The sequence below is a fragment of the Buteo buteo genome, chromosome 7, assembly GCF_964188355.1.
Source record: "Buteo buteo chromosome 7, bButBut1.hap1.1, whole genome shotgun sequence".
NCBI classification, from domain to species: Eukaryota; Metazoa; Chordata; class Aves; order Accipitriformes; family Accipitridae; genus Buteo; species Buteo buteo.
This window is the reverse complement of record NC_134177.1, coordinates 46094970-46108038: the sequence shown is the minus strand read 5'-3', so window position 1 is coordinate 46108038 and position 13069 is coordinate 46094970. Positions and strand designations below refer to the sequence as shown.

At 43.8% G+C, this 13069-nt stretch overlaps 1 protein-coding gene across 26 annotated transcripts in view; it reads left to right on the top strand.

Annotated features, from left to right (window-relative positions):
- Positions 1-13069, top strand: part of MSI2 (musashi RNA binding protein 2) — a 255284-nt gene that overhangs the window by 82663 nt on the left and 159552 nt on the right. For all 26 annotated transcript variants that reach the window (XR_012651119.1, XR_012651122.1, XM_075033009.1 and 23 more), the window contains exon 6: positions 5252-5344. Coding sequence is in view for 24 of the 26 variants with exons in the window: in XM_075033009.1 (XP_074889110.1) it covers positions 5252-5344 (93 nt within the window). In the remaining 2 variants the exon portion in view is untranslated. The remainder of the gene's footprint in view (positions 1-5251; positions 5345-13069) is intronic.

Here is a 13069-nt window from a genome sequence, read left to right as displayed (position 1 = left end):
ATATCCCGGCATTTCTGACTCTGCTGCCATCTACGTTTGCCCAGGTCGTTTTTAACTGCACCTGCACCTTTGGATAACCCAGTTTCAAAGCACATGCATTTGTGCAACGAGACCTGCCAGTGGCACACTCAGTCTCCTCTCTGTGCTAATGGATGTAAGTGCTCATCCTTTCCAACCTCGTCATCTGTGCCTCCAAAGCCAGGAGCTTTTTACTAAAGCTGGGAGGGGGAACAGCAAAAAAAGGCTGCATAAAGAACGATAGGGAAGTGACACTTAAAACCATTACCCTAAAGTCAAATACGTAACTCCTGTGTTAAACACAGACTGGGCATCTGAAAAGAGCAGTGGATACTTGTTGCTTGAGATTTTGAAATTCTGGGAATTCTGCAAAAGTATTTGATGAGCTTAAAATCCCCTTTATTCATTTTTAATAGTCAAGATAATAAGACAGTTTCAGTGTGCGTGGGGGGGGGGAAACACCAAGAAAACAAAGAACAGAGTTGGTACCTGAGTGTGCAAAGATATTAATGGATGCCAAACTGGAGGCTCTAACTTTGCAGAACTGCAGTTCCTTCATTTTACCCGAGTCGGCTGGTTTTAGCTCACATACTGTAGTGACATGTTGGAGTGGGACAGGATTTTTGTTTTCAGAGACTGCATTTTCAGCCTGTTGTTTAGAGAAGATTCACCTGATATGCCCCAAACTGATCTAATTACAACCTTAACCTTGCAAAAAATGGCATAAAATCAGAAGACTTGTCTTGCTACTAAAGCAAGGTGTTTTTTTCCTGCTTCTGCATCACCTGAAGTGTTTGCTTAGTTTCAGAACACAAAGGTGAATGTATTTTTCAAAAGCCAAGCCAATAAAGAGATGGTAACCTTGAATGACTCTTTGCAGTAGTAGGCACATGTGTTTTGATTAACTGCAACACTAACACAGTATACAAACAAAGCAATTCTGCAGGTACTTACAATTAACGGACTTTATAACCAGCGTTAGATCTAACTCTCCCCTGTCAATTCCTTCTGCAGCAAGAGAGAGACACCTTCAGTATACAAAAGCTCCAAAAACATTTAATATCTACATTTTGCAGAGCCCTACAGTAGTGAGTGATAGATATATTATATTGCAAATTAAAAACAAAGACATGAAGCTGGAAGTATTGTGGTTTCTGAGTGACCTAGGCCTCTTGGAGTCATTCATAAAACATGGATTTGTGATTGATTCACACAGATCACTTCCTATTACCCAAACACTGCTGTTCCCACCCCAGGCAAAGAGCAGATGGAGCTGCTGTCTGAGGGACCAAACCCAAAATCACTACAGGTGACTCCCTTTTGCTGTTTGTGGGAGTGCCCCCATTGTAAGCAACCTCCAGAAAGCAGATTTTAAATTTACTTGCAGGAAAAGATAAAGAACCTCAGTGACTGTCATTTGAGGGACTTCAGGCTGGGGACTCCTAGGTTTTGGGCTTTCTGTTATAATAATAATAATAATAATAATAAAAAATTTATAATGTGGTTTTTCTTGGATAGATACAGCGATGTTTTTCTAAAATTGTAGATTTTTAAAATTTGTTTGAAGATATGCTGATTTATTCTCTGAGCCAAATGAGAAATTTTGATTTAAAAATACTCTAATTTTTAAAAGAGAAACTCTGCAGTTGGCTCAGTTCCTTGTGCCTCTGATCATTTGTCATCTTTAATGTTTACTAAACGGCACTAAGTGTACTTCATTAAATACTTTTTAACCCTTTGTTTTTCCTCCCTGAAACAAGCACCGATCTGGGGAGGTGATGGTGGAGAATATCGTATCAGATAGTAAGAACATCACTTGCTGGGGTGAACCAGAAAAGCCTGTCGGTGTCGGTGCCCTGTCTCCTGCTGAGGGTACTTCATGAGAAGTAAGGCGGTCTCCTCCTGCGCCCTCACAGCCATTAGCAATGAGAGTTTTGGGCACTTTCTAGTTAATGTCAGTTTTCTCAGAATTTGTCTGTCAATGTGCCTGGTCCTGGCAGTTTGATGTGCTTTAAAATCTTTTTTTATTGGTGATTCAGTGGCTGATCTACACAGGTGTCCCTGGTGTAGTAAAATCCCTGAGTTAGTCAATACTTTTTTTTTTTTTAATGTCTTTTGAATGCTCCGTCATGTTTGGCTCACTTGTTTGCAAACCTTTGGCTGTTAGCTATTAGGCGAACAGTGTGCGCTCTGAGTCTCTGGGTCCGGTGCAAAGCTCTGTTCTGCTGCCTGGCAGCCCGGTGCAGAGCAGGACCACAGTGCTCCGCGGTTTTTACCGTGGTGAAGCCTCGCCTCGTAACTCGTCCGCTTGGCTAATGAGAGAGGATTTGCAGGTTAGAGCAGGAGTTGGACGCTTTGTTTCCAGTTGGTCCGAGTCCCGCTGCAGTTAGCTAATAATTGAAAACTGGTGAGGCTGTACCAGCACAGACAAGTCAACTTGCGTACAGCAGTTTACCCAGCATTAATGTTTGAGAAAGAAATGGGTGCTTCCAGCAGAAATGGCAACTCTCATCTGCTGGGGCTCCCCGGGCTGAGCACGGTGCTGGCCGCGTCGCCGGCTGCGGGATGCCCGTCGTGACACCGTGGCGAGCAGGCTTCATTCGTTCAGCTCCGTCATCTTTACAGGGATCCGGATCTTTACAGGGAAAAAGCTGGCTTCCGAACCAGCGCCTCTGTCACGACCGCGGCCGCTGGTGATGGTGGGGTCGTGTCAGATGGGGGAGGCGAGGAAGCGACTCCTGACCGAGCCCGTGGCCGCTCTGGGGGCACGTTGGTACCTCGTGCCGTGGGTGAAGGGAAAGCAACAAATTCCTCTGTTGAGGCACGTCAGCATAGGAGAAATTGCTAAGGCTACGCATTACTTCTGTTCTTTTGCTGAGGGGAATACGTGTAACAAAGCAATTGAACAGTCTCTTCAGGAAAACGTAGATTGTAAAAGCAGACTTAATTTTGTGCTTCACTTTTTGTACCAAAGAGCTGATTTCTGAAACCATTTCCCAGCTCGCAACCCATCTCTAGGCATTAAAATGTTGTGAATTTGCTTGTCATTACCAATATTTTCTTTGACTGAAGCTATTGAAACAAAGTAGTCTTTTTTTTTTTTTTTCTCTAACCTTCAATCTTGCTTCTAAAAGAAGTAGCCCTCTTTTTCTTTCTTTCTTTCTTGGTCAAATATAAAAATGATGATAATTTCAAATATTGCTTTAGAATAATTGCTTTCCTCTCTCTTTTGTATGACAACAGAAGCTTGGCCTGATCTTAAATCAGATGCTGGCAGGCAGAGGGCTCTTGACAGCCCTGCAAAATCCTTTAGTTACAAGTCGGCTTTAGCCAATTCTTTATTTGTAAATGACAATTTTCTACAGAAAAATATATGCTTGGGCTTCAATTTTGGAGTCCTAGATTGCAGCCAGGAAAAAATAATTGAATTTTTACACTGTTTTTTTCCTCTCTTTTCTTCCTAACTTAAAAAAAAAAGTAGCGGAGCTCTGTAAAGCATGGTTAGGGGCCGATGGAGGGAAATATCTACCCTGGTTAATTTGAATGGCAGTGGAGACAGGAGTGATGTTTAATTTGTTCTGCACTGAGAGAATTTGGGGCTACTCCAAGCTTTTTGTTCGGTGTCTCAGTTCTGCGAAGGCTTTGCCCGCAGCCGCACAGCATGGCTTGTCACCGTGGCTCTACTTGCGTCGCAAAGCCCGGCTGGGCCGATGCCAGTTTTGGGAGCACCGTCGCTCTCAGTGGGTCTGATGTGTGGGACAGGGTCTCGTGGCGTGAGGGGAGACCCCCTGGCGCCGTGGGGTGGCCGTGCTGCCGCCGGAGCGTGGTGACCCTCCAGGCAGCCCCCCGAGAACGCGCTGGGCTGCTCCTTGCGACCTTCAGCAGCTATCTTAAAATGCATCTCGTCTTCAGTGGAAAAAATAAGAAACGTGGAGAAAAATCCAGGCTCTGCATTGAGCAGCTGCAGCAGTCGTGTCTCCAGCCGACTGCCCGCTGTTGTTCCCTTTGCATAGCTTCAGCGTTTGCTGGACGTTATTTAACCAGGCGAGTCCTGGTCCTGGAGTTACGGGGCATTTTTTCCCTTCAGCCTCTGTAAGCTGGCTGCTTCAGCCAGTTTCATACAGAAAACAAACTCGGGCATTTTAATGCCTGAATTTCTCATTAATGTGTTTGGTTTCTTGAGTTAACATGCAGTGTTGACTTCAAAACATCTGTATGTGGTGGGGTAGGTTGCTAATTAGTTGTCTCCAGTTGTAAGGGCATTGCCTGCTGTAAGCTGGGGCATTTCCCCTCTGTCCAAGTGTACGGGGATGATGCCTGCCCCTTTGGAGCATGCTGACAACGTTGTCCTGGATCTGCCTTGATTTAAGGTGACCCACAAGGGTCAAGTGGTTTGGGATCGGCCCACCAAAGACTCCAGCTTTCCCTGCCACCGTTGGGGTTTGCATCCCCGGGCTGGATCCTGCCCATCTTAAAGGATTATAGGTTATGGATAATGGGTTATCTGATAGTACGTTCTCTGTAGGGAGTCCAGCATCATCCCCTCACCTTGTGTGGACCACACTCAGGTGCATGTGGGTCAGCAAGAAGAGCTGGGTGCTCCGCTGGGGTCTTGGGGAATATGAAGGGGTTTCGGAAGGGCCTGATCCAGCCCCTGATGGACGGTAATACTGTGAGAGTTTCAGCTGAAGCGTGGTTTGTGGCAGCTAGAGGACTGCATTGGTAGCACTTCTGTCTTTCATCGTTTGATTATATTTAAAGTAACTGTGCAAGTAAGTTCCTTTTAAACTGACCCGTAGAAACTTAATGACACATCTCTTCTATTTGATGTAGTTACCTTTTGTCTGCCAAAGAGCGTGCGCTCTGTCCTTAGGAAGAAAGGACGGGGGGGGATGGCACATCTTTTTTGAGACAGTAGCTATAAGGATACGACACTTGGACTCCTTTTCCACTTATATTTGCATTGCGAAGCACAATAAAAATCATTTATTAAAAAAAAATATCCGGGGGCTAGAGTTGTTATTGAGTGCATTTACTCAGCCATTTCTCAAATAAAAACAAAACAAGACAAATCAAAAAAGAAGTATCTAATCAAATAGAATCTGAATTGCTTTTGTAAAGAAATATTCTCATTAACTGGGTAAGGGATGGCATCTGAAGAATATTTCTTTTTTCCACATATTGTTTGAAATAATCTGGTTAAACCGTATGCTTGTCTTGTAATTTCTTACAGATGGTCACAAGAACAAAGAAAATATTTGTAGGTGGATTATCGGCTAATACAGTAGTGGAAGACGTAAAGCAATACTTTGAACAGTTTGGCAAGGTAAGTTCCTGCCCAAGTGAGCACTACATATTTTGAATTCTTCCTCCTCCCCCACCCCCCCTTTCTTTTTAAAGTGTGTTTTGAAAAACAAAAGTGCAATGAGGCCTATGCTCAAAGGAGGGCCACATTTTTTGCCTTTCAGTGTAATTTCTCGAAGCCTCTGGAATTTCTTTTCTGTTTGTTGCATGTGTATGTGTACAACATTGCCAACACTGTTTACTTTCATTAAGAAAAAAGAGTCATCGGGAGGTGAATTTGCGTATGTTCAGGAAGAATTTGACCCTTAGCTGAATGATTACACAGTTGTCTTCTCTGTAAAAATCAGCCTTCTGTTTATCCCTGATTCCAGTGGCAAAAGGAGCAGATAGATGTATTTGAGAGCGCTCATTAAGTTGCGAAAATGCCTGAAGGAACCACGTGAACAACAGAGTAATATGGAAGTCACTAGAATATCCATTTAATTTCTTATTAAAAAATCCTTATGCAAGATCCTGTGGAAATATATATAGCATCCTGACATCATTTTTAAAAAAACCAAAACCCAAACAAGTTTATGCACAGAAGGAGACCTGAACCTTGCCAGAATAGTCTTTTCCATGATGGAACAGCTCAAAGCCCACAGTCCAGGCTCTGGCTGGAGCTTAGTGCCACCAGCTTCCATGGAGCTTCCTGGATTTCCATGGAGCTTCCTGGATCTCCAAGGCTTCTGGATGCTTGGTCAGGAGTCCAACGAGGTGAAGAGCTTGCAGAGCCGTCTGCTTTTAGAGCAATTCATGGTACCACGTTTCATGGAGATTCCTGTCAGCCCCGCTATCCGTGGGGCTCCATACAGCTCGATTCCTGTCTTTTGGAGTGCATCGATTGATGATTTAGATGCAAGATTGCATGAGGACACAGCAGGATCTCCCAAAGGAAAGCGGCTACCATTCCTTGTAGTTAGTTTGTTTCTTTTATCTGCCCTGAAACGCCTTGGCCAGGCAGTACTTTGTTGAAGGCTGAGGAGGGGAGTTTATAAATTGTTCCTGTCCTGGATTGATAGTTGTTTTCCAAACCATTCATTTTATTTTCAATAATAATCTTCGATTCCGGCAGGATGTTTACAGCCTGCTGAGCCTTTTATTAAAGGATTACATGAGCTTTTGGATGTTTCTTCTGTAGTTACTTCTAATTGCAGAACTCTAACCTGTATTTTTGAAGTTAATAATAGTTTCAATATAAACGCTTTGCATATTGTCTGGATGCTGTCTTAATATAGTCTTTTTAATTTCACCATCTGGTAGTTTCATGCTTGCAACTTTACAGTCCCTGAGAATGCAGACAACTAGGCTGCGTTTTTCAGTAGTGACTAGTGATTCGGGACGCTTCAGTTCTGCTTTCATGCTCTGCCTTTCTTGAGATAGCTTAAAAGAGGTCTGGCTTTCCAAAGGCAATTCTTATGGAAAATTGAATACTTTTTAAGTGTCTTAATTTGAAGAGTAAAATAATTAAGGCGCTGAAAATAGTTGCACAGGTTGCGATCGAGGCTGGAACCCATTCCTCTGGCAGCAGAGCTGGGGTAGGTCCTGCTGAGGCTGCGTGGTCCAGTTGTGAAGAGCTCAGCTCCCGTAGGACTTGGGCTCACAGGGCTTGGTCCCTGTCATACCAGGGGACCTTTTCCAGTTGCATCCCTGTTTCACACTTCCCTATTCTAGCTTGTGAAAAGGAGATGAGTTTGGTGAAGTCGGTGGCATTTTGGAGGAGAGGCTTCTTGGCTTTGTCACCGTGACTTGACCTTGTGTGCAGGCGTTCAGATTCTCTCTACTGCGTTTTGCTGTTTATTAGCAGAGACAGTTTAGTTTGTGGGGTGTTTTGAGGTGGTTCTCCCCAAGGCTCTGGTTGTGAGAAGATGCAGAACTCGTTAATGACCCTAGGAAATGGGGGCTTGCGGGCCAGCTAAATTAGATGACTCATTAATACGCTGCAGTGGGTGGGATGTTGCACTCAGAAATAATGTCCCAGGATTGGCCCTGTGGGACCATTCAGGAGCTGCTTCTTTCTCCATTCTGCATCCCCACCTTTCCTTGACTTGCTCAGGTTGCAAGCTCTTTGTGGCAGGGACTGGTGATACGTCTGCTTAGCACACAATCCTCGTTCTCCAGTCAAGCCATTACAATGCAAACAATGCATCATGATCGATTGGCAAGGTTTGCATTTGCTTAGTGCTTTCCTAAAATAAAGAAAATTGCATTACATAATTAACATGTAGAGGAGCCGCCCATATTTGATAAGAGCATCTCAGGTGACTTGCTCTTTGAAATGCTGAGCTTACTTATTGGTGTGGAAAAAATTGCTTACCTACTGCTGTGATTCTTGAAATCCTGTTTGTACTTGCTGCAGAGAAGAGCTTTGCAACCAGGGGAGGTTGTTTTGGTAACTGGAAGTAGCTCGCAAAATACATGATGTGGTTAGAACAGCTACCAGCTTTGGGGCCAGGCGGACTCGTTCTTTTAACTGGAGTTGGCAGGAAAGGGCCTAAAGTGTTGAATTTGAAACTACGGCTTTTTGAAAAGTAAATGCCAGAACCTTTTTGTCCAATAAGAAGAAGAGTGCTTTAATAAATCCTCTTCGCTGACTTCACCAGTGAAAATGCCTGCCCGTTAGAGCGCCAAAATACGTGGTAATGATAACTCCTGAGACTTTGATCGTGAAATTTCTGATAGCGATTATTTCTTCTTTCTGTAAAGCCCGGGATCTGCAGGAGTCCCAGCTTTCATTTTGCGAAGACGGGCAACCCTAGCTGCTGTAAGCTGCGGAGGAAGACTGGGAAAATTAACTGAGTGAAGCCGAAAGGCTTAACAGGACGCGCACGAAGCGGTGTAATCAACAGCCTCGTGATTGCTGAACACTTAGAGCTGGTGATGCTGAACCCACGCACGTCCAGTCATGGTGGGGGTCCCCAGAGAGGCTTGGTGGGGGTCTGGGTGCCGAGGAGGGGGCTGGCCCCGGTGGGACGCAGCCTGGCTGGGCTGGCGGTGCAGGCGGCAGGGAGCGCAGCCCAGCACCACCAGTAAGGATGGCGCGGGCCCCAGTCCGGCAGCCGGTGGGAGGCATCGGGCATGAGAGTTTGGGGTTGAGACTTCTCCTTCCAGTTTTTTCAGGGAGTAGGATCCACGGGAGGACGCGAGGGGGCTAAGGTGGGAAAACAAAACTCCAAACGAAGCCGTAACGGTTTACAATCAGAAGGAAAAAAAAAAAAAAAGAAGCCATTGTCTTACTATCTAATCCTGATAGTCTAATGCAGTTGTTTCTGTGATCCTCTGTTATTTCAGTGAAAGATGTTTCAAACATTCTTGCGAACAAAATACACTCACTGGCCATGTTAACCCATCCAGGGTCTGCAGCGTTGCCCTTGTGCTGACGTGTGAAAAGCTGGCTGTTAAGACCAAGTTTTAAAAGAATTTCAATGAGGAAGTGTTAGAAGTGAGGAGATCCAAAGGGAAGCTCGGTGGGGCTGTGCTTTCCTCCCCTCTGGAGAGGCCACAAGCGCTGCCCTGAGCCGTCAGCAGGGCCGTGTCTGCGGATCTACCTGTTTTATGGCTTTCTGAAAGTGTAAGCAAAATGGTGCTGTTCGAGACCAGGACGTGCTGGAGCGTTTAAGGCTTCTGGTATCATTTAAAAAAGGAAAAAAAAGCAACAGTCCCTTAAAGCCTCACCCAGAGGAGTGTGACCAGCAGAAGAAAGCCCCCAAATGCTAACGAATTGCACTTCTCTCAGGACGTGCGTGTTCTGCACCTTTTAAGCTGCAAGCGGCTGATGATAAGGAACTTCTTAGGGTTTGCTTTTTACTAGGTAATGCTCCCTTTATAGAGCTCCTGTGAAAGTAGTGTAGTCCTTATTTTGCCACTTGCAATTATACTTCACATGGCGAACTGTGTAATTAGTTTGGAAGACTTATGCCTAGTCATTGGTTTATCCTAATCGGCTTTGGCTTTTCCCAACAACAAAGTGAGCTTATTTTCCTAAGCTGAAACAACTCTGCTCCCTTTGTTCCTCTCTTTTATTGTCTCATTCCTTTCATTCTGTTTTACTGCCAAAGTTTTGTTTCATTAGGCCTACAAGTCATTTCCAATCCAGTGGGCTGCTACAATAAGGCCTTTATAACTCAGCTGCCCTGGTTCCCATGTCCCTTCTGGTCTGGAGCCAGGACTTGCTGTTTGACATGGGATTTTAACCCTTTCGGTGCCCCAGCTGCTAGTCCCCCGCTTTGCGTTGAGGCTGCCTTGGTGCAGTGCAAGCCAAGCTCAAGATGTGGGTTGGAGGGACCGCCCGATGAGCTTACGAATCCAAATGATTGCGTGTGGTCATTAATTGATACGTTAATGTGGTTGGGCTCCAGGTACGCTCTTTGACCCAATTATCGAAACAGAATTCTGAGTAAAAATCTCCTTACTGAAATACTGTAATCAGTCTTGGTGGGAACAGTCCTTTGAATGAAAAGGCTACTGTGTCCTTCCAGCCCCTGTTTCCAGCACAATGGGAACAGAGTTATGTTAAAGGTATGTTTCAGTTGTCTTGAGCTATTAGATCAGCCCATATATGACTGTTCTTGTAGAAGAAATTGTGTTTTCTTGTGTGGGAGAGAATACATTTAAATTTATACTTTTTTGAAAGGAGTGGTGATTTTTAAAGGAGATGTGTGAAATAGTTTTGTGGACAAACAATATTTTTACATATTGTTATTTCAAACTGCTAGAAAAGCAGTGGTGGTGTTGGTGGCCCCAGCTGTTTTACTTCTAAAAATCTCAAAGCAGGAGCATTGGCTCTATGTTTTTTTCTTTCACTGCAATCCTAAAATGACTTTTGGGAAGGGGGTTATGGCATTTGCTTTTTATTTTAAATTTGCAGATGAAATTGGAACAGAACAGTATGCATTAATTTTGTTTTTCTGTTCTGGCTTGCCACGAGGTCCATCAGACAAATCGTAGGCATGTTTCAACTTTGCTTGGAATATGTTGTTTCCTCAAGAATGGCTTTTAAGATTTGGAAATTTTGAAACAAGGCAGGATTTCTGAATTACCGCTCTGGATCCGAAACATTTTGTACAGTCACTTGTTATTTCCTGTGAGATGCAAAACAGACCGGTGGAATAATAATATCTAGCTTCTGATGTTGTTGGGGTTTTTCTGCTGCGAAACTGTTGAGCTTTTGAAAGCTTGTCATTTTCTCATCTCTTCCTTCTGTAGCCATGACTTACTGTCTAGTGGCAGTTCAGCAAGTGAGAGGGAGAGTAACTTCTCAAACCCCGTCTCTGCTCCAGGCACACCTCAGCAGAGCCTCAGTGCTTGCTGTCTTGCAGGAAAACCAAAGCTGAAAGCAGTGAGGCTGCCGACAGCAGAATGTGAGAATGAGAATTTCCTCCTTTGGTTGCACGGTGTCATGCATTATAACACGGCTAGCAATGCAAATAATGACCAGTTTAATCTTTGAAAATATAACCTTTTGTAATCAAGTCCCTCTGCTTTCTCTGTGCAAGGGTGCAGGGAGGTGGGAGAGGGAAGGAGGTGTGATCCACACCGAGGACTTCAGCCTAATGGCGTGGTTTACATAACTTGCTTCCTACATGCTTTCCTCTCTGGCAGCTGTGAAAATATAAATCAAGAAGATGTGAGAGAAAACTCCTCCTTGTTTGGCAAGGCTGTCTGGGTGTGAACGAGTTAATGCGCTGTTGTAGTATTAAGCACTCCAGTGGTTTACTTTTCCCTGAGACCTTGAGTATGGCCTCTGAAGATGTTATTACAATAGAGTTGTTAGCATGAGAAAAGGTGGTTTTCTCGCCATGGGTTCATTTTGGGCGGATTTGGAAGTCTGTGTGGAGCTGGGGCTAAGGCCAGAGTCAGGGGGTGCAAGGAATTTTGCTTGTATGAAAGTGAAAGCTTAGTTAATTTAGACTTGGCATACAGTTTGAATTGTATTGTTACATCTGTTGGACATTGATATGTAGATTTAATGGTCAATAGGATACATGGATGGTCTATTCTTAAAGTATTTGCTTTGCAGAAAAGTCATTTTTTGGTTTGACAAGTTGTTAGCCTTTCACATTTTTCAGCACTGTATTTCCAGATTCAATATTTGTGAATTGGTTACATTTTATGAAATGAAGGGACAGATTTGGACTCCTATTTACATTCTAGTCTGTAATAGCCGGAGTTCCCGAAGCATTGTAATATGCAGTAAAATAGAGAACGTGTTGGCATTTTTTTGACGGTTGCTAACCTCACTGTTCCCTTTCAAAGCGATTCTGAGCTCTAGACCTGGTGTGAAAGAGCTTGTAGCTCATTATATTCTTTTTTCTATGTAAGTTACTTGGATGTACCTTGGAAGAAGTTCTTAACTTGAATCATTACACCCCTTAAAACAGAACGAGCAATAGACAAATACATCATTGTTTGCAGGTTCTGATAAGTTTGGGACAATGAAAAGCACAATTTGTGGGGGCTATTCTGTTACAGTAACATGGAACAGCACTCTGCCTTGTTCGCACTCCTGTCTCTGCTCCTTACTTGTGCTTTAAATTTGCAGTATTTTTTGATTTCCTTATTTGAATGTTATGTCCATGATTATTCTGAAGGATAATGAATGTTCCTTTAAATTTTTGCTTTGGCATGTGACAAAGGGATCTGCGATATAGTGGTCCCTCCCGGCCTAAAGCACTTTTTATTATTTCTTCTCCCTCCCACGCATGCTCTTCTTTTTTTTTTTTTTTTTCTTCTTTTTTTTTTTTTTTCTTTTTAAACAAACTGAGAAACTTGATCGTTGCTTAAAAAGAAGTCAGTGTTTTCATTCTGTCAATGAAAAGTTGTACAGAGGAAGTCAGTTTTTAGGTGGTCTGTAATAAGATGCATGCTTTGTGGAAGTGGTTTTGTTATAAATTAGATGTTGGTTTCTACCTGGATTTTGTGAAAAGAGGAAGTGTTAAGGCAGGATTTGTGGGCAAGAAGGCTCTATCAGAACTCAGCAGAAGATTGAAGTACAATTTTATTTCCTCTTCTACTCTGGTTAAATGAAATGGCAAGGAAGCTTTTGTGCTGTAGCACCGTAACCCGTGTGAGATTAGGTAATTGTGGTGGAGAGTCGGGGCCCGGAGCATCTGTCTTCTGTTTCCCACTGTGCCACCCACTCGCTCTCTGACTTTGTGCAAGCTGTTTTATCTCGCCTTACGTTTCCTCGCCTCTCTTAGTAAGCTCTGAAGGGCATGGGAGATGTAAATATGCCAACGCTCATGTCACTCGCAGCCTTCGTCGGCGTGGACTCGATGCAGACTGAAGAAATCGCCCTGGTAGCGAGCGGTGTAAGTGGGCTGAGGCTGAGTTGGCGCTAATAGCACCTGGGCTGGTTCAGGCGTCTGTGCTCGGCAGCTGCTGCGGGGCAGGCGGTGCAGCTCTGCCGTACGTACAGCTTTGTTTAAAATGTGTTTATTTTAAGACAACTCTGCTATATCCTTTGATTTTAATTTTTTTTTTTTTTTTGGCATAAAGTTATGGCCCTATATTCTGTCTTTAGTAATAGTAGGGGAGCAGTGTTGACCCTGAGCTTGCAGAGTATGTCACACCGCTGGCAACCCAGGATCATACCAAGAGCCCAAATGAAATCAGTAATTAATCAGGGGCCGCATTTGGGGAGAAAAAAGTTGCAAGAAAATATTCATGTTTCCTCCTCCAATGTGTGTGTGAATGTTTGTTCGTAGTG